Here is a 22,596-nt window from a genome sequence, read left to right on the forward strand (position 1 = left end):
CAAATGCTTACAAACTTACGAATCTCGTACCTCAACAATACGAGACATAACGAAACATGAACTCTTCATCTCATTCCAAAAACCACACCTTCCAGTTTCCACTCCGACACTAGCTCGCTGGGTTAAGTGGATTATGTCCTCAGCTGGCATTGACACTGCATTGTTCACACCTCACTCTGTTCGGGGAGCGATGGCCTCCAAGGCCTCCTCGATTGGTTGCCGACTTGAAGACATTATGAAAGCGGCCGATTGGTCATCAGAATCCACCTTTCGTGATTTTTATTTTAAACCTATTCAACACTTTGCGGGAACGGTAGTCTCCCAGCTTTAAACCAGCATAATAGGAGCCTCCGTGTCTTAATAAAATTCACAGATTTTACTATTACCATGACGTAAAGTCATGATTTTATTAACGACACGGAGGCGAGTATTATCCCTCCCACCCAACCCGAAGAAGGAGAGAATTTGGGTAAGTTGATCTCAAGGTAAGTCCTGATTTGGGAAGTTTTCTTCGTAATGTCATAAAGGTTTGCTTGATCCTAACCACAAAGGTCGGATTAGTGGTAAGTGGGTGCACGGTAAGTCCTGATGTCATGCAGTTTCCCTCCGGTTATGTTTCTCAATCATTACTAAGTTTTCACAATAGCGTAAAATACAGACACTATCCACAATGCCTGGTAATGTTGCATACATCCAGTTTTATACTAGAATATTACCATATTTCTCCTTTTTCTACAGCCTAACCTACATCTCATTATGGATATTACATTGATACCCGGATTAATTTTCTCAGTTTGACGGTTATCATTCTTCGGGATCGCAAATAAAGAGGAATTGGATTGGTTGACAGAACCTATTATGCTGGAGAGAAGAACCTGATTGGCTGTTACCGTTGCTAAGGAGACACTGCTCTCAGACTGTTAATGTTATGTACTGGTTATGTTTTCAAAATTTTTCTTTGCTGCTGAGGGAAATAAAGAAAGAGTGCAGCATAATACTCGCCTCCGTGTCGTTAATAAAATCATGACTTTACGTCATGGTAATAGTAAAATCTGTGAATTGTCAGTGGTGTTGTCAGTATGTGGGAACAGTGTGTGGGCTGTTTGTATTATTTGCATGAGGGTGAGGCTTCTTCTGCTAAGCTCTGTGTATATCTAGTAGTGTGGGTAGCTTCCCTGGGGTCCAGTGGGGACTGGGCTGGCCAGTCGCAGGTCAAGGGCAGGAGCTGTGATAGTTGCTGTGGGCTGCTGTAATTCGGTGCAGATTCCTGTTCACTAGTGCTGTGAGGAAGTGATCATCGTGCTGCGATGCATAAACGGAGGATTGTCCCTCGCCACCTGCAGTCACTACTCTGTTTGCACTAGCAGATATCTGAAGTACCACTGGGATGCCTGATAGGCAAGAGTCTGCATGGAACTTAAGACTGCCAGAGCCAAAAAAAGGCACCGTGAGTGCCATGCATGGTACACGTACCATTGGTTGCTGACCCCTGCATTAGGGGATTTTCAATAATCAATTTTGTGGCAATCCTGACTGAAAAATTTAGATAGAATAGATTACCATAGACAGAGAAGAAAGTAAGGAAGCAATGAGCTTGCTGCTCTGGTACATTTCCCTTATAAACAGTGAAAGTTAATTTAAGAAATAAATAACTAACCGATTTCCACCCCCCAACCCCCCAACCCCATCGATTACTAGTACTACTTAATTGGTCATTAGGTTCACTGGTTGTATTTATGTTTTTTAGAACCAGTTTATTTAGCAGAAAAAAAATAATCTAAATCAAAATTGTCTTAAGAATACACAAATGGTTATTTGACATTACATTTTTGTTCTAGGTTTTAATAAAACGAAAAAAAAAATTCAATTTGCATTTGTTTGATACTTCTGTGAGTTTCACACAATTTGTTGTAAACTTAGATTGGTTTGGTTTATAACCATTCAAAGTTATGCAAAGAATGAAAAAATAAGGCAAAAAAATAAAAAAAATATTTCTGCATCTTGTTAAATTGGTCTTAAACCAAAACATCAGATGAAGTTAAATGATCGATCTGATTTCCATTTGAGCCTGGATGCAATTGATTTCTACTGAGTCAAAGATTTCACTCATGCCAAGAATTTTATTTCATTACGAAAATTCTATTATGCCGCATCTGAGCTCATGTAATCGAGAGTTCAGAATGCCAAAGACATTTTTGCGGCTGATGCCCCATAGTGATTATTTAACCATTAACAGATGTGATCTACAAAGTTGTATAAAATCAAGTAAAACATCTTTTTTTAAACATGAAATTTAAAAAAAAATTTATTAAAAAAATAGCCCACTTTTGTTGAATCATTTTTTAAATACCTGTATGATGTGTGCTCTAAACGCATAACTACATGAAACCATTACTACTAGAAATTCACTTTATGTACTCATCCCGCCCCCCTTTGTTTAAATACTTTGTGGCTTTATAAGCAGGTGCAAATTGAAGGCAACATGAACAGGTTTGTACAATACTCTAAGAGAAATCTTTGTAATAAGTAAAGCACACCCCTAGTATAGCTTATGAAACCTGGCCTTTAAAGCTATTCAAGAACAATTTTAAGGTTATTCGCAAATTCAAATAGATTCCGACTTTGTAAATTTTGCCTGGATATTCAAACCAAAGTAAATTAATTAGTAAACCACAGATTGGCAGCTGGAACAAGAGGGCTGGCAAGGGGGGCAATTACCCCACTAGGCCACTACATTACAGAGTTTGAGCGGGCTGCGGCTTTTTAACACTATTCTTCTGATGATTAAACAATGGTGTGTGTACAGAGATGACAGTGCGTCAGTGAGGACTGAAAGGATCAAGCAGTAGACAAGAATATTGAATGGCCTTTGCGAACCGAAAACCTTTTGGGTTTCTGCCTGCGCTGTGTGCCTACAATCTCGATGTTCCTTAGCGCTGGGCTGGTCTACTGGAATATTTCTTGGGAGAGTCATGTATAGCCAGTACAGATGTGCAGGGCCCATCCCTATACCCCTCATGTGTGTTATACATACACAAACACACACACACACAATTTAAAAAAAAAACTACCCTCCTCCAGCCCTTTTGCAACACCACAAACACACACTGCACAAACACACACACTCAATGCATCCACTACACACACACACACACACACACACACACTTCACCCACTTCCCTCATACACATTCTGCATCCACTTTACTTATCCTTGTGGGTGAACTTTGGGGAGGTCACTGTGGGCGAAATCAGGTGGTGAGCCCCATTGGTCAAGGCCTTGAGCTGTGTAATGGGACACAACTTTTCCCATGGCAGCCGTGTCTGGGCCCAACTGGGCTGCCAAACTATGACAAGTATGTATAATGTGGAGGGGTTTGCAAATGGATGCAAGGTGGAACTAGATGAACAAGAAGACATGTGAAAGAGAATCACTCACTCAGACATGCCCAAATCTATGCAAGCTCCCTCGTCATGCACGGGGGTTTAGGAGGTCACAAACCAGAACACCAACAGCCTTCTTTAAAAAGGCCATTTGTTTCCATTTTTCCCCAGACCAACAATTACCAGCCCTCCACTGGCACCTAGTAATATGTAAGGAATTATTAAATGATAGTTTGTGTTTGAGGCCTTGTAAAGCTAGATCTCACAATGTATGTAGTTACCAAACCAATCAGTTCACAAAACTATGTAAAATGAGCAATAAGTAACGGCCTGTAACGAGTATATACCCCTACACGCAGGATCCAGCCTAACAGAAGACAGTACAGAGGAGAGATACGTCTACCGGACCTTAGAGTGGCCGGACTCGACGTAATAGGATAAAACAGAGTCAGGAACGATCCGAGGTCAAGGGCACAAAGAGACAGCGTAAACGAAAACTAGCCGGGGACTGGTACACAGGAATCAGCAAGCCGGCAAACAGTACAGAATAGGATAAAGCGAAAACGAAGTCAGAATACAAAGCCAAGGTCAAATACGGAGAAACACAACTGAACACAACAAGCACTAAAGGGAACTGTAGCAGAAACCACGATAGGGCAACGAACTAAGGGAAAAGGGTAAGTATAAGTAGCCTTCAAACTAATGTGATTGGCTCCTGTCACTTCCACTCCCCCAACAGGTAAGTGTATGGGGTGATTGGCATGACAGGAGCCAATGGGAGCCTTTTTGCAATTTAGGCTCCCACTGTCTCTTTAAGAGCGCGCCCGAGATTCGCGGCGCGCTCTTAGCTGCAGGCGGGACACGTGACCGCTTCTCGCGGTCACTGCCCGCCTTCCTGTCTGAACAGTCGGACGAGCCGCGCGCGGCTTGAAGAGAGGACCACGTCCGGCCCCCGGATAAGGTAAGTACCGCTACACGGCCTATGAGTTAACTAAGTGCACAAAAGGAAAATTTAAGTACATTTATGTTAAGAATAGACACCCTGTGGAAAGACTACAATGTTTATTTCCATTGGCATTACAGAGATAAGAGGGGAAATGGGTCAAACGCATTTTGTGTCAAGGACACTTTATCAAAAAAGAGTGATTGTACCCCAAAGCCCTATTGCAGTACCTTGGTGCCATTCCCCAGTAATTGGGCAAACAGTTTTGCACTGGCATGCCTCTTACCTGGGCCCCACTCGGCACAGAGTTTCTCATCATGCTTGGTGACTTGCATCTGGCTCCAGGAGAGCAGCAGAAGCTAGATGTCGATCATTCATTGGCTGAGGGAGTTAGCTGTGTGCTCTCAGCCAATGAATGGCAGTGCACAGAACAGACATTAGGCAGTCCAGAACCCTAAATCCAGACTGGTAAACAATGCTGCTGGAGGTGGAGTTATACATCTGGCAGCAATGAAAAATACTCAAGTATATACATTTGATACTAAAATACTGCACATACCCTGTCCTTGCACAATGATCACTTCAAAATGTTCATAGTCATTGGGCTTGGAATCACCCTTTAAATCTTCAAAACATAAAACTTTTCAAAAAACAAGAACTGAAAAATGTGATAACCATTGTCCTTTAAGATCTATTTCACGGGGAAACAATGTCTGTATTTAAAGAGTAGTGTTTGGTAAAAAATAAAAATAAAATTATAATTCTGAAGTAGGACAAACGTTTATCCAAACATAGAAGTCACATACCACACAGTGTTTAGCGTGCTCTACTAACAAAATATAGAGTAGTGAAAATCAAAAAGACTTAGCCGCATCTATCTTCAAGTACACGATTAGGTGGATGTCAAAGTTTTTAATTTTGTGTTGGGGTGTAGAATCTCTAAGTAAAGCTTAAATAGCTGCTGGAAGAGGTGGGGGCATGCTATAATCCAGAGTATCTATCAATTGCTACTTAGAGTCATGGAGACTTGTGGTTTTCAATGGAAATGTTGATCTAAAATAACAATGCACTCACCATAAATATTGAGGCTTTGTTTGCAGTAATCAAAATGTTCAGCGCAAAACAGATTCATCTCATGCATATGTGGTTAATCCACTTGTTCAGTGGTAGGATATCAATTAAAACCAGCTTAGGTGATTGTGGGACAATTCACACAATTGGAGTTAGATCTCTATTCATGTCTTGAGTTCACAATGGCCCGCTTAATCCGTGTTGTAAAGCAGAAACCACAACTATCACCCTGCACTGTCTAGCCAACATGTTAAGTAGTTCCACATTTAATTAAAGACACAGTATACCCTTTGTTGACTAAGATTGTCCAGTTACTTTTAAGTATTGAAATCAAACTTGAGATGGTGAAGAGAGGAAAAAAAAAAAAAAAAAGGACAGACTATTAGAACAACTTCTAAATGAAAAGAAATGGGGAAAAAAACACACACACACACACACACACACATTAAAACTTAATGTTTAGGTTACTTAAATTTACAAGACTATAATTTAAAGCCATTTATTAGAGACCCGTTCATTTTAGTATTTATGTAAGCTTTATTGCTCTCCAGAAAATGTATTTTAAAAATGTAGGTACCGAATGATCTTGCTCGTAATCTCAGTTGTAAAATTAGATAGGAACATATTGAAACTATAAAGAGGAAAAGAGCTCTATAGAACTCAAAAATTGTTATAAGTTATAAGTGACTCTTTAGAATTGAGATAATAAAAGAAGAGATTGCACAAACACCCTTGAGAAAGGCAGCCAGGAGGTGCCAATACGTTGGCGGTATTAGGGGCTCGTGTTTCTGCCAGAGTAGGCTTGTGGTTATTACTATTGTTTAATTTATTTTCCTTATTGTGGTCACTTTAATTTAATTTTTTTTTGCTCCATTTGATTTTTTGCTTTGTGTTTGTTATAACTTGTGTGGTTTAATAAAACATTTATGTGCATCTCTTAGGATTTTGTTTGGGCATTTGAGGGAGTGCTTTGGAGTATTATCACCTAGTTATAGGTATTTTAGCATATGATCTCTCCATACAGTGTTGTTATTATAATTCTTTACAATTGAGACACATGAAGTTAGAACTAACAACCACACAAACTAAAGCAAAAATAGTAAAAAATAAAATTAAAAAATAAGTAAAATATGCTGAATCGGTTGCACACATTCATGTGTTCTCCAGTCATGTTCCAGCCCAGATTTCAACTCGTCCAGCCAAATTTGGTTTATCACCCCAAACACTCTATTCTCTAACCTCCGGTCTCTTACAATTCTCACTTTCTCTCCATCCTGTTTTGTTTAGTTTTTCATTCTATTCGAAAAAAATATGACAATTTCCTGAATTTTCAGGTTCAGGAGTGCATCATAGTGCAGGGTGTCGAATAGATCTGTATATTTGCCAAACAGATACCTCCAAGCAGTTCAAATAGACAAAGAGGAGGCGCCTTGCTGAGAATTTCTCTTTTTTTTTTAGGTGAATTACTAATTAAAGCTTTTGGAACTAAAATGTAATTTAGAAAAACAATGTATCATATTAACATTGACTCATTTCAAACATTTATTGTAGTTTAAAAACACATTACTGGGAGTTGTATTACTGTGGAGCTCTGTTATACACTCAGACACACCAACAATATAGAGTTCATAGAAAAGATGGACAATAGGATACAAAAGAAGGACAATAGGATACAAAAGAAGGACAATAGGATACAAAAGAAGGACAGAAGGATTTTAGCCCAAAATATGGACTTTACTTCCAAAATAGGAACACTTGGGAGATACACATGCAGCAGACCACTCTCACAAAAACTCAGGATGAGCACTGCATCATTTTGTGTACGCATACATTTGCACAAACACAGGTGCACACATTTACAAACATGCATATAATGACAAATACCTACATCTACACAGATTAATAGCTATGCCTCAGAACAGATACCTAAACCCACATACAGACACAGAGACCTATACAGAAACACAGAGATAGATACACCAATTCATACACCATGCCTCCCAACTGTCCTGCTTTTGGCTGGACAGTCAACATTTTTGGGTGCCATCCTGCTTTAGTTCCCTTTGTGTCCCGTATTTGGGTATACCAGGGCACAGTTCCTTGGCACTAGGACTTCCCGGGCATTAGGACCATGCAATGGGCCCTTCAGCAGTACTCCCTGCACAGCCTTAAAAGCTAGGGGCCTGCCAAACTGCTTGCCTGGTGGTGGGCCCACCCATTTTCTGTGCGGGCGTGCCCCATTATTGGACAAGTCCACCCCTTTTCTGTGCATCCCACCCAACCCATTGTGGGTGTCACTAGTGATGTGCCTCATGTCACAGGTGATGCCCCTGACTCCACCCACTGTCCTGACTTCCAGTGTACGAATGTTGGAAGGTATTATACACACACACACACACGACTACAGATATTTTGTCTGTGGTCATTCAGCCCATTGTGTTGGACTTCTCGGGGAAAGAGGGCACTCTCCCCTGGGTCTGCCACTGTGCACCATCTTATTTTATGAGGCATCAAATTACAAGTGGATTCATAAAATGGTTATTTTTGTAACAGTAGTGTTGCATGCCCAGAAGAATAAAGTGGATCAGGCAATCCACCCATAACTAATATTTTCTAACTCCTTAGTATATATTAGAAAACCAATTTAAATCAATTTTTAGAGTTTACATAAATGGTTTTGTTGATAATTGCGGTTGGCAGGCTAGATGGAGGGTGGACTGTTAAAGACGTCACTAAGGGAAAAAAATAAAAAATAAATAATTGGTATCACCTTTCTATAACCTGTGGACAGTAATGCTTTATGGTCTGATGTTATGAAGCCTGCTGGGAGGAAGCATTCCGAGTTCCTAAGAGGGCAGCCATTTCCTCATCCTATGCTTGGCTGCTTTTGAGAGATTCCAGAAACTATAAGTCACATCAGCCAGTGCTACAGAAAACACATGTATAATCTTCTAACAACAATGTCTGCACTGGATATATAAACACTTTAATGGGTTAAAATGCCTTCTCAAATCATACACAATAAAACCTTGATCTAGAGAGCAAATAATTTGCATGACAGACATCTATACATACATATCAACTGCTCCTTCCACAATATATAATCAAATACATACATACATACATACACACACTAATTTTAAATTTATAACATTCAAATACATTGATATATATATATATATATATATATATATATATATATATATATATATATCAAAGTTTCAGTACTGTTAATGACTTTCTTCAGCACAAATAAGAAATCATAAAAAAAAAAAATATTATATATATTTGTCCTGAAGTCCCTAGCGGGGACTGTAACGTCAGCATTTATGTACTTTGATGTTTTAACTTAAATTATGAAGAAATAAATTAATTAAGACTGTGAATGCAGATATCTCTACAAATACATGTATTTAAAGGCCACAATCAAGCACCTGGCATAATTATTAGAAACACACACACACACACCCCTTTATTCTAACAGGGAGGCCATGTTTTCCCCAATCCCATACTGAATGAATGGCGATGCTATTCATGCATATATTATCTGTAATGAACAGGTAATAATGCAAAGGTACCTCTGTGCAGTCTGGGGGCTCTATAATATTTTTAGGCTAGTGCAAGAGACAAACTGAAGTAGAAATGTATGTTATCACCAGTGTCCCTGAACTGTAGAATTGTTCTGTTTGTTTGTGTCACTGTGCATCTCCCATATCACCCCTTTGTTAGGGAAATTACACACAAATATCAATGGGGTACAAATATCAATGGGGTACATTTGTTTGCTGCAGAGATTTGTCAGTGCAAGAATGGCAGAATTCCCGCAGGTCTGTACCAATGCACAGGCTTTGGCATTGTTACATATAAATTCAAATTCTCTCAAGTGGGAATAATTATACACACACACAAACTTATCAATATTATCCTTGTGGTTACTATTGCCCGATTACAAAATAAAATTACAAAAGTTACTGTTTAGTATACATACCCCAAATAAAAACATGCATTTAAGTTAGGCCTTTTTTCATTGTGGGTAAATCTAAAAAACAGCTTGTAATAACTGCAGAACTCATGTCTGAAGTCTTTGCAGTCCTCCTCTTCTAGTCCCACTCAGACTTTCTGTGGCTGTCTAATCACAAACTTCACAATGCAGCTCAAGGGGAAGTCTTTGCAAGGCAGGTGCTCTGGGCATTTGGTGCCTCTTGAGTTTAGCTCCACTGAGCTAACCAAACCAGGAGGTGGGAGGTGTAACAAGGTTAATTTATAAATGTGTAAATGTCTATTGAAAACTGCACAAAAGTGCACTTTTTGTAAAATTAAAAAAAAAAAAAAATTATATATATATATATATATTTGAGCACATTCGTCACACATAAGACACTTCAGCAACCTAAACTACCAAGTAATAATAAAACCAGATGTCTGATAGCCAGGAAAATGTAACAAGGATCATAAAAAACTATTTTGATTAAAATCCGCACTTTTTGTAAAATGAGAAAGGGGGAAAAAAAAGACACTATTTACACAAAAAAGCACTTCAGTAATCTGAAATAGAAGTTTGGAGTGCCCCTTAAAAATTAAAGGTGCGTGGGACATGCAAGTACTGGACTTGCTAATGTATAGATTTGTTATGCTGAGAAATTTTTGAATTAACCATAAAACATACAATGCGTCAGACAAAACAAATAAATACATGAATATCATGGCAGGGAAAATATATCAGAGTACCAAAAAAACTATATAAAAATCATGGTTGGCTCTGAATATCTCTGTATAAAAGCTATGCAACACTTTGTAATGAATCATGTAGATATGGAATGATCATGCAGATTTGTGAAGGCATTATAAACTAGTATAGTACGGGAAATGTGTGACCCCTTAACCTAGGCCCAGTTAAACCATAACATATATTATCTAAAGCCTAAGTGCTAGATCATTAGGGAATGACAGATGACATTTGGGTGTTACAAGAGATTACGCTATAGGTACTTACAAGCAACCACATGTACAATCACAAGATCAATAATTACGTTACTTGATCTGATTCTCCAGAGCAGTTTAAGCTTCATTGTCCTTGGAGTTCAGCCAGGGAGGTTGTAACTATGTGTATCATCATCATTACTAGCATTCTAGCTTAAGGGAAAAAAAAAAATCCAAGTACAAATCTGCCTCAAGATTATTAATCAACATATTCCCCACTAAGCAAGGGAAGTGCTTATTAGCAATTAACTTTTACATGGACAGGGTGGGAAGGCGGGGGAGAAACATAATCAGCACATGGCGAGTTTTGATAGTTTTTGAACTTCCAGCAATTACACCAAAGAGAAAAAGATTGCCAACGCTTATCGGTAAAGAATGTATATTATAAACACAGCTTTATTCAAATGTTGATTAAAAACACAGCAGCGTAGACGTGACACCAACGCGTTTCATGCCTCAAGGGCATTTCTGAGACATTGTAATTTTTCGAGTAGTAAGAATGATAATTTTCTGATGCGGATTTCCTTCTACGGTTTATTAAATGATTGTCAGGTCTTTCATCAATGAGTTGATGATCTAAAGTTATGATATAGTATTTCTTAGACACATATGTTGACATATCTGCATCAAGGCCCATTATACCAAAGTGCAAATGTATCTTGTGAAATTACGGATGTATTGCGTTACCAATAATTAGGTAGAGAGATTGAAGATGCAGTTAAGTCTGCTTAAGGAAATTAATTGCATGCTCTCTACAAATTGGAACAGTCTTGTAGCACCAGCCTCCTGGCTTTGTTTTAGAGAAGAGTTGTACTCTACAACAAGGTGAAAGAGCTAGAATTCTAAAAGAACAGCTAACAGAAGAGATGGGAGTGTGAAATATGCAGCACAGAAAGAAAAAAAAAATAGATCTAACTTACATAATGGCCATCTCCAGGGCCGCCATCAGGGGGTGACAACCATGACGGTTGTCACGGGCCCGGACTGCTTTGGCAGTCCAGGGCCCCACAATTACTTTCTGTACCTATATATAGCGATGATCGCTATATATAGGTGCAGCCGCGGCCCCCCCCCCCCCCGGCTCCCTATACTTGCAGAGGGGGCCCAGCAGACTGCAGCTGTACTATACAGCATTTCCCTCTCTCTCTCTCTCTCTCTAACTCCTGCGAGATGTGCGGCCGTTAGAGTGTTGCCATGGCAACGCTCCGCGCGGCGCGCACACCACATCTCGCGGGAGTGAGAGAGAGAGGGAAATGCTGTATAGTACAGCTGCAGTCCGCTGGGCCCCTTCTGCAAGTATAGGGGGCCCACAATGGCACCGGACCGGACCACCAGGGATCAAAGAATCTTCCCCCCTCCCTGAACCAGGTAAGAAACAGGGAAGGGGGAATAACTTTTACATTTACATGCATACACTACTAAACACACTAACACACACACACACACACACACACACACACACTGCATCCACAACACTAACACACACACACTGCATCCACAACACTGACACACACCCTGCATTCACTACACTGACACACACACACACACTGCATCCACAACACTGACACACACACTGCATCCACAACACTAACACACACCCTGCATTCACTACACTGACACACACTGCATCCACAACACTAACACACACACTGCATCCACAACACTAACACACACACACTGCATCCACAACACTAACACACACACACTGCATCCACAACACTAACACACACACTGCATCCACAACACTGACACACACAGTGCATCCACAACACTGACACACACAGTGCATCCACAACACTAACACACACCCTGCATTCACTACACTGACACACACTGCATCCACAACACTAACACACACTGCATCCACAACACTAACACACACACTGCATCCACAACACTAACACACACACACTGCATCCACAACACTAACACACACACACTGCATCCACAACACTAACACACACACACTGCATCCACAACACTAACACACACACACTGCATCCACAACACTAACACACACTCTGCATTCACAACACTAACACACACTCTGCATTCACAACACTGAAACACACACTGAATTCACAACACTAACACTTTGTGCTTTGTCAGGGGCCCCAAAATTTTAGGTGGCGGCCCTGGCCATCTCTACAATAGTCAGTAGCAGCATGTATGTTTTATACATAAAAATCAACCAAATACTGACTCAAACTCAATACTGCCTCTAGTGGCACGACTACTAACAAAACTGAAATTGCTTTATCATATAAAGACACAAGACCTGTCTTATTTGTTTTGTCCATAGGTTCATCTGTAGTTGGTGAAACAGGAAGACCTTAGATACTCATTTCAACATCTCCAATGTCATCATTAAAATCAAAAGAAAAATAAATAATACTAATAAGGAATCATATTCCACCCAATAAAAGAATCAAATCTTTGAAAAAGCCAACAATATCTGCTTGTCTGGGTTTCATTTGGTGAAAAGATAGCTATAAAACGTTTTTCTGTTAAATCTTCATGGGTTAAGACATAGGGTTTACAAAAATACATAGTACTTCAGAACCAATGCATAAAGTATTAAAAAAAATACTTTACATGGTCAACACACTCATCAATTAATTGACAATTGTCTTCCCACCCCATTCTACAAAATCATCCAGAGAAGGATTACGATCCCTGGCCTCTAAGCCAAGTTATTTGTTTGGATTCCTCCAATTTCACAGGGACGGTGATGGGCCCAAGCAAATGAATGGTATTGAGGCTCCTGTTTAAGCATTGGGCCCTAGGCCTAAGGTGACCTTGAGATGATGTCAGAGCAAGAGTTACACCACAGTTACACCACACCACCTAATAAACCACTACTTGGATAATGCTCTGTTGAGTGGATTGTGTGACTTGTAGCTTTGGCTGATGGGTTCCATGTTTATATTTGATTCATCGCTTGATAGAAGCAAGAGGTTGTTTTTTGTTTTTACTTGCTTATAAATAGCCCTTTTGGTCATGCAGTACTTGTTAGACTTGAACAATTTGTTTTGCCCAAATTTGGATGAAGCCAAATGTGGGCAGAACAGACAACAAGGTGGTGCCCAAATTATTCTGCCTGTGGTACCAAAATAAGATTTATACATACATATATACACACACACACACACACACACTCTTGATATGTGTCATTTTGCAGACTATTACAGTAGGTACCTTTTTGCATGTGTATTTATGGCTATTTAAAATAATAATCATAATAATCTATATCCATTCTCCAGAAATATACAGAATATCTAAGGGAAAGTAAAATAAGTGGTTAGTATAACGTGGTACCAGAACCTCTCATAACGAATTCCTCTTTCTATAACACAAGCATTCTGTTAGCTTACAATCACATACAATCTTGAGCTACAGTCATAAAAAAATAAGACACATTCAAAAGTTAGAATTTAATAACAAAACTCTTTAAAAACATATAAATCACTGGCAGTGATGGCATACAAAAACCAGATTTCCCCCCCGTTAGTCTGAAAATAATGAAATCTTAGACTGGTTTTCCTATATTTTCTTTATTATAACCTTATAATCATCCCAAACATTCTTGAGATGTGCATAATCTTCAAAAAACAAAATCAGAGGGCTATTCTAGCCATCTGCTACCCTTACTCTAATTAGATATTTCGAAAATTGATCTGGTTTTCCATCCCTTCATATCTGTAAAGTAACCAACATATTAAAGTTTGTTTTTGTAATACCCTCCTAGCTATTGTTCTTAAGGTCTCCTCACTATTGGCTGGCACAGTGTTCAAAGTAAAGGCTTGGCCTGCCCTCTGGTCTCCTAGGCAAAGAATAACGGATTCTCCTTTCTGCATAACTTCCGTCTATATTTTTTGCCCCCCCACACGAAGGTATGGTACTTTTAAAATGAAGATGTTAATCCAATATATAGCCTACAAACCTAAAAATACAGGTTTGTGTATATGTTAATCGACACAATACTGGTAAGATATCAATATTATAGAAAAGTTAAAAATACAATTTTACTAGTAAAATCATAGATTGTTACTTACCTACTACGCCCCTACCCAATCAATGATTCTGTTCTACAGTGCAGACCCCCGCCCTCCCACACACCATATGAGTGTCTTATGAATAGAATGGAATGGGATGGCAGAAGTTTAGTCAAAAATAAAGAACATTAAATTTCATTTATATAGCATTATACACATCATTCAGCATACATTGAAAGACAATATTTTAATCACCCCTATCTCAACTGAGTCTATCAATGGACCAGCCAAACTGGGGCAGCAAGTCAATTTGTTAGATTAGGTCAGCCGCATTTGAGGAATGAAGCACTAAATCATGTACACAATATTTGTAATTTAAAAGCTGCGTATGGAAAAACAAGAAATATTCCTTCATTTACAAATAAGGGAGAGGAAGAGAAGAAACTCGGTTCCTTCCATCAATAGTTCCCATGTGGTCCCTTGCACTAAAGCCCTGATTGCAACAGAAATGGAGAGGTTTAGATCACTTCCAAAATTTGACTATTCAAATATTACTATTCCAAGTAATATTCCAATAAATAATCACCGCATTCTTTAATATCTAGGACATACTTGAAAACGAGAGAAATCTCAATGTATCCTTTCCTGGTAAAATATTTTATAAATAAATAAATATCTTTCGTTTTCAAGATAAAAAGTAGAAATGTTCCAAAGCCATCATCTGTTCCATAGTAATACATACCTGCATTGTCCAGATCTTCATTTAGATCCTTCATTGGAACTTCAGCAACCACTTTTGCCTGTTGTCCATGTCGGGAGGCAGAGAGCAGAAATGTTAACTCTTTATTTGCTGGGTAGATTTTTCCCATTCATTTTTGTTACATATTAGCCCACTATCATACTGTATAAGTAATAATTGGATTCATGACTTCAATAATTGGGAGGGGAGGCGGGTCCAAAAAACAAACAAACAAAAAAAAAACCACAACAACATGTTTGAGAGTTAAATTTGTGGTCTTCAAACACAAAATTGTCCCCTTTCAGTAATCCTCAGGCGCCTTAGGTCTGGCTCAGCTATGCAATTGGTGGGGGTGGTGGGGGAGGATATATACATCTCAATTAACATATACAGTGTCAGGATCATCAGTTATTCTGGTCCCATTGGCCTATTGTAAGAGGATCTGTATTACAGAGGTTAGCATTGATTTTAGCGATGCATCATTTAACAGCTTTTCCATCCATGCGGCCTTTAATTGCATTGGTTTCCTACTTCCAATACCAATTTAATAAATTAAAACATACTCCGTGTTTTATACCCACCACTGAATATAAAACAAAATGTTTGATCAAAGTGAGAGGAACATGTTATCATCCAGCTGTCAGACTGCAATCCCATTACCTCTACCTTACTAAATCTGGTGTTATGAAAGAATCTTCTAAAATCTCTCATCCCCAAAAGTCACTAACTTTGGTGGCATTAATGGAGTTCCCGACAGGTAATCCACTAGAAAGTAGAAACTGGAACACTCAGTCTGACAGAATCTTATATTTACATGGAAATTGTAAATGGGCACCGTAGAATGATGAGGAGGTAGTTGAAATGGGTGGGAATGTATCACCAACAATTTGTTTAATATGTGTGTGTGTATAATATACACCAAACATGGAAACAAACAGGCCACAAACTCCTACTGGATCATGTAACTGTTGTGGGAGTTAACCACATTGCAACCAGAAACATGTGTATAGTTTAACCTCACTGGAATTATCAAGATAGAAGATGTATAAAACACTGTGGTTACCAGTTCAGAATTAGGCAACATAGGATTGAAGCACAGATGAATTTGGCCTCAAAGAAAGATCTTCGAGAATGGGAGATTTATTTATTTCCCATGAACAACATTAATAATAAGAAGAAAAAAATATGTTTTTTTAACCCCTTAAGGACACATGACATGTGTGACATGTCATGATTGCCTTTTATTCCAGAAGTTTGGTCCTTAAGGGGTTAAATTGGTCGTTGAAACAAGTACAGCAAAAGGAAATCATTAAGGACACCTTCACATGACTACATCCATATCGCAAGTACTTCTGATCTTTAACCCCTTTAGGACCAGGATATATCAGGCCAATCAAAAAAATAGAGGGCTTTGCCCAATGTCTTGTCTTTGATGGGTTATTACATTTAAAATGGATTTTAGCAGAGACTATATCCATTTGGATGTAACGGGATTTAGAATGACCAGACGGTCAAACACTGCCGGAAATGGTTGGTTAATGGTAGCAATGTAGTTTTAGGGTTTATAAAATAAAATTAAAAATAGCATAGATTATGTGAGGTGCCCCAAACATAAATGTTCTTGGAGTGTCGCGAATAAGATAACTGGGGAGGAAATATAAAGTATGTGGGATCTAGATTGTTATATCAAGAATTTTCCACAAAAAAAAAATATATATACACAAAAAAAGGCACCACAACCCAGAGACTGAAATTCACCATATAGGGGTTTTACTGACATCAACTCAAGGAGGAAGAGAATAATTTAACTGTATTAAAGGAGTGAGTTGCTGGCTTTCATTTATAGGCCACATGTAAACCGTTACCGAGCTTATAGAATTGTGTCGCTTACTGTACTTTAAATGTCCAAGTAGAAGAAACTACAAAAGGTAAAATATAAACCTATGATGGCCAAAAACATATCTATACGACGCTTGGAGCAAAAGGAAGAGGGCTGAAAACAACAATACTATAAAAAGTTTTAAGACGGAAACATTGTCAGTAGAAATAGGGTAGCTAGAACGGTCCATAATAAAGTTGGAGAAAGCGTTAGCTGCGTAATATCAGGAGATACATGGTTAATGAACAGGTTATGCACAGAGACATGGAATAGACTTCCAGCTGAAGTGGTAAAGTCCAATACAATGGAAGAATTCAAGGAAGCATGTGGATGGAGCAAGAATCACACTAAAAATAAGACTTGTTTTTTTCATATAGGACAATACGGTCAAACTGTTTACCTGTTGGCTGTAATGGAATGATTCTACATTGACAGGATCACAAATACTTGAGCGGAATATCCAAGGGTAATATTGTTATTAATTCATACCCACATCTCATTAGTATTCCCCTAAGTGGCTTCAAGCAGACATATCTGGGTGTCTTCAACAGAAACATGACTGCAATTCTTATTGATAGATATCGTCAGTATTTTATTTTTAGCAAATGATCAGCAAGTGGTAAGAATGTATGACTACATTTCAGCAGAGGACACCCAAAGACATTGCTGATTGGTTCGACTCGCTCAGGAGGTGCAACTTGCTTGAGAAAGAAAAAAAAAAGAATTGATGTAATTTATCTTGTTACAAAAGCAGCATTCTGATCATTCTAAGACTCCAGAATCTACTAAATGATGTTCAACCCAAGGGGACAAATTAAAGTTAAATAGGAGAAGAGAATATCAAATTGCTCACTAGTAGCAACATAGATGTGTCTAATGTAGGGTTGGCCAAAAGGTAGATTATCAGCTGTTACTGAACTACAACTCCCATGGTTCTTTGCCAGTCTAACAAATATATATATATATATAAAAACAAAAGTACAAGAGGGAGATAATGGCTAAGCAACACATTACAAAGCTCAGTAAGTATCAAGTCCTGAAAGGACTGAGTCTTGTCTTGGATTACAGAGGGGAAGCTATTCTCACCACACAAAAAACAAACAAAAAAAAAAAAACAGTTAAAGGATTTAAGGATACAGGGTATTTCAGCCTATAGAGCTGATTTAGAAGATTAAAACAGGGATGAAGATCATATTGAAAGCTATACGGAGTTCCTCATATTACTCCACTACTACTGGCTGTCTGGGCATACTGAGAGACATTGGCCAAAACATATGCAGGGTTAGAGAGGTCTATCACTGTACTGGGACACCATTACTATAGGCGAAACAAGAAAAGTCTTCACTTCACTGATATAAGGTGTTCAATAAATACACAAATTCTGTGTTATGAGGTTACATAGAAAAGGTTAATATTCTCTAACAACCAGATTTATTTATTTTTTAATTTTAGATTACAAATCCCACCCTTCAAATAAATAAATGATAGAGAGTCAGGGGTGGGAAATAAATTATTTGTAAGGAGGTAAAGAAAGAATATTAACCATTAAATCTCACTGTTTGAAGACCAGATCTAACCCATCACAATCTGTCCTGTAACCCCTTAAGGACTGTGAGCATAGCATGAAATACACAAGAGATATGCCTAGCCCTTGTCTTTAAAGACCACAACCTGGGAATCTCCGTATTTACCATCGACAGCTCCAGAGAGCCCTACTGCATGGCTTGAGATACAGTATGTCAGTGTCCAGTCTGACAAGGGCCACACTGTCACCGGTTAATAATGGGTTAAATATTTTTATATTTCACTAACAATAAGCTGAGACAGGAATATAGTAACTCGTTAGGCCAAGAAACCTATATACTAAATAATACATTAGGAGAAAATACAAAACATAAATCATAATGTCAATTATATCTTCAAAGCAAAGATTGGGGGGAGGGGGGTTAAGATTATTTATTAAACAGTGAATTGAAGTCAAGTGAAAATCAAGTTGCAAATTTAGCTCGAAATAGCTGCTTGTTTTACATTCTCCCACCCAGCTGTAGTCAGTCAGTCACCGTTTAGTAAATAACTACCCTCCAAAAGTAGCCCCCATTGCTGAACATATAGGATGAGCTGCAGTCCATCCTACTATAAAAAAAAAAAAAAAAAAAAAAAAAAAAAAAGGGGGGGGGGGATCTGCTTGCCTCTTCTTCTAATCCTACACACAGCTAGTACTTAACACAGCCAAGTGACCCATCTAATGAATTTCACAAACCCACAACCATTCCCAACATTGTCCTATAGATCTTAAAAACCATACTTACTCTCTGCTTTTTATCATCATGTGTGATATAACTCCACCTACCGTCAGGGTCAGGGAATGTCTAGCTCTGGACCACAACTCTCTGTGAATTCAGTGCAACAATATGTCTGAGTGTGATGGGAGTGGGGGCCACAGCAGCTGGGATTCCAGTTGTTTTATATATATATATATATATATATATATATATATATATATATATATATATATATATATATATATATATATAATCTGCCTTTTGCCCCCAGTGGGGATATAAAGTTTACAGATGAGCTGAAATTCAACCTCTGAATATAGCACATTACAGTAGCATCATTACTGTGGAAGCAAGTAATCTGACCTAGCAGATCACACCAGTCACTCAATACACTCGTAGCATGGATACAATTTCCAGGCAAATTCTCATAATACCCACAAATCTTATCAATGACTTTTAACTCAGGAGATCGAACTGATACTAAGTAGCCCGGACTTTGTCAAACAGTACATCATGCCACATGCTGTGGAACTGTGATCAGTGGACACTTACCTCTTTTGCTTCTTTTCCAGCGACTGACTTGGCAGTGGCTGTAATCCACACAATTTAGGATGATGAGGATTAAAGAAAACAGTTTAAACTGCATTTAGGCGATGGAAATGTAAAAAAATATATATAATAATAAAAATAATGCTATTTGGGATTTTTCTGTCCAATTTAAAAAAAATGTAATTCCTTAGGAACAAGTTCCAGAACAGTTCAGGTAGAGATCAGAGGTCCAGTGTCACAGCAGTCCTTAGAATTGATAGCTCTGGATATCAAAGAAACAAAAAAGAAACACACACAAAAAAGTCATTTATTATGTAAAATGTAAATAAATTAATGACTTTGTATCTACATTGTAACTAAGAACTCCCCAGCTGGGCTGTCTGAGCACTACATAACACACAGCAATAGCAAAATGCTCCCACTGGAAACAGGATTATTTAATTAACCTAATTAACACTTTGGTTTTAAACAGATTGCTATTCAAAAGTAGATAGTTTAAAAGAAATAGCAGGAAATCCAGTTCAACTGATTAAACTGCACCTGTTTGAATTTGCACCCTTACTTCCTTAAAATGCCTTATCTAATTGTATAGATACACACACACACACACACACACACTTGTATAGACATTTAACTAAGTCAGTACAACTATGGAATGCAAGACATAGTTCATGCAGAGGAAAGGGTTAATAGAAGTCAGCTCTCCATTTACCTTGAGCAGTAAACCAGACATAACTGCTGAATATCGGGTTCTATGATCCGCAGCCATCGATTGAGTAAGGCGCCCAAGAGCTTGCAATCGAATTAAAAAAGGGAAGCACACAGTGGTGAAAGTTTGCTTCCTGCGTGGGTCCTGCTCTCACTGATTGATGGTGACAGAAGGAGAAATGTAATACATTTGGAGATAAAATACTGGGTGAAGTGAGGAGAGGGTTAGTTAGCTGCTGTCCATTATCCAGGGTCCTTCCAGCGGTTCGACCTCTCTGCAGGCTGGAGAAGTAAGAAACCAGTGACGAGGTAGCAGCAGCAGCTTGTGTCCCCAAACTTGTCCTGATTCTGCCTCTTTATACAGTCAGATCATGGGTGAGGTGTGGTCCTCCTTCAGTCCCTCTCTAACTAGTCATGAACTGATGGTAAGTGTCCAGCAGGTCTGATGTAGGTAGTGGTCCTCTACACCGTCTGGAGCACAACGTCTCCTGGACACTAAATAAGTCCAAATCCTCCGCCTCTCTGACTGCAAGGCTATCACACCATCCCCTTAACTCTCTGCTCACCTAGATTACCCCTCCAGCAGCCCACACTGAGGATCTGGGGGTCTTAGTCACACCACCAGCTCACAGCAAGACATTTAACCCATTAAGTTCAGCTCTAGCATGTGCTGCTGTCCTTCTTGGCACTTAACAGATTAAAGGTAGATGGTTTTTGGAGTATATGGATTCACAGCCTGTGGTTGTTGTGTGGAGTTTGGAACACTGAGATTTTCGCATCTGTTCTGTTAACCTTCAGTCTTAGATCATTTAACTCCTTAAGGAGCAGGGGTCAGTGAAATCTCAGTATATTAAGAGTAATGTGTGTAGATCTTCGTGGTCTATACATGTTTTTTTTATTTTTTTTGCCTTCCGTGTATTTGAATAAAGATTGTGGATTAACTAAATTGAATTTATATATATATATATATATATAGGAATTTTCAGCAGCAGTGTTTAGATTAAATGACACTTGAGAGATTATTTAAAACCATAAAAATCAGTAAATTGTATGTGAAATACTTGGATAGTTGTTTTTCTTTTTATTATATTTCAGTAATAATCAGTTAAATCTCTAAGGTGTTAACAATTCCAAGTGTTTTACATATTTTTTTCCATCCTATTATGAAAGATTAAACTTTAAAAGTACCAATTAGTGCCATTTATTGTCAAATCCAATAAGTGAACCTATAAAATGTAATTTTTTTTTTTTATTTTTTTTTGTAACTTGAGAAAAATAAATATTTTTGCAAGTTTTACAACACATGGGCATAGTTAGTGCAAACAGTACAAATCCCCCTTCTGTCTGTATTCCAATCCTAAACAGAGAGGGTAGGTCAAAACTTTCTGAGACTTAATTTAGTTGACTTTTAACCTAAACAGTAGTGAACACATGGAATAGCCTCCAGGCAGAAGTGGTAGTATTAGGACCAGGATGCAGAAAAACACATGACACATTTTGTACTTTAATCAAATGATAGAAATAAAATAGGATGGGTACTAATATGTATTAATCTCTTGTTGGCATTATATTCCATTTATTGGATGCTCAGATTGTGCTAGAATATTAACCACTAAATTCCCAAAACACAAAGACGTGTATGTTGGGACTTTAAGATATCCTCAATTTTGTTTTCTACAGAATGTCATGACAATCTTTCTTTAGGATAGCATAGCGGTAAATTAATTCTTCCAAATTAACTAAAATGTAAAAGGTTACTCAATTCTGGATGTCACTCCCATTTTGTAATGTGTAATTTAGGTAATACATTTAAAATTAAGTTAACTATTTCAACAATCATATAATATCCCCAAAAGTCTCTTCATCTGCTGCAATACCCCAGGATTTGCTGCTAGCATGACCCCCAAAAATAAATACATTTGAAGTCAGCCAAACCTTCCATTCTCATTATGTTTAATGAGAAAACTGAACATATCTCACAAACCTAAAGTCAGGGGAAGTCTGACATGTGAATTTCAATACTGAGAGTAGTTGTATCTATTTAGATGCATGAATGGAACCCTGACC

General features: G+C 38.2%; 1 protein-coding gene across 1 annotated transcript in view; it reads right to left on the minus strand.

Moving 5' to 3' along the window:
* Window positions 1-21,234, minus strand: part of RSPO2 (R-spondin 2) — a 114,877-nt gene extending 93,643 nt beyond the window's left edge. Inside the window, exons 1-2 of the mRNA XM_063450288.1 lie at window positions 20,534-21,234; window positions 19,825-20,083 (exon numbers count right to left, since the gene is read on the minus strand). Of these exons, the coding sequence (XP_063306358.1) occupies window positions 19,825-19,918 (94 nt within the window). The 5' untranslated portion in view covers window positions 19,919-20,083; window positions 20,534-21,234. The remainder of the gene's footprint in view (window positions 1-19,824; window positions 20,084-20,533) is intronic.
* Between the last annotated feature and the right edge of the window lie 1,362 nt (window positions 21,235-22,596).

The sequence above is a fragment of the Pelobates fuscus genome, chromosome 4, assembly GCF_036172605.1.
Source record: "Pelobates fuscus isolate aPelFus1 chromosome 4, aPelFus1.pri, whole genome shotgun sequence".
NCBI lineage: Eukaryota > Metazoa > Chordata > Amphibia > Anura > Pelobatidae > Pelobates > Pelobates fuscus.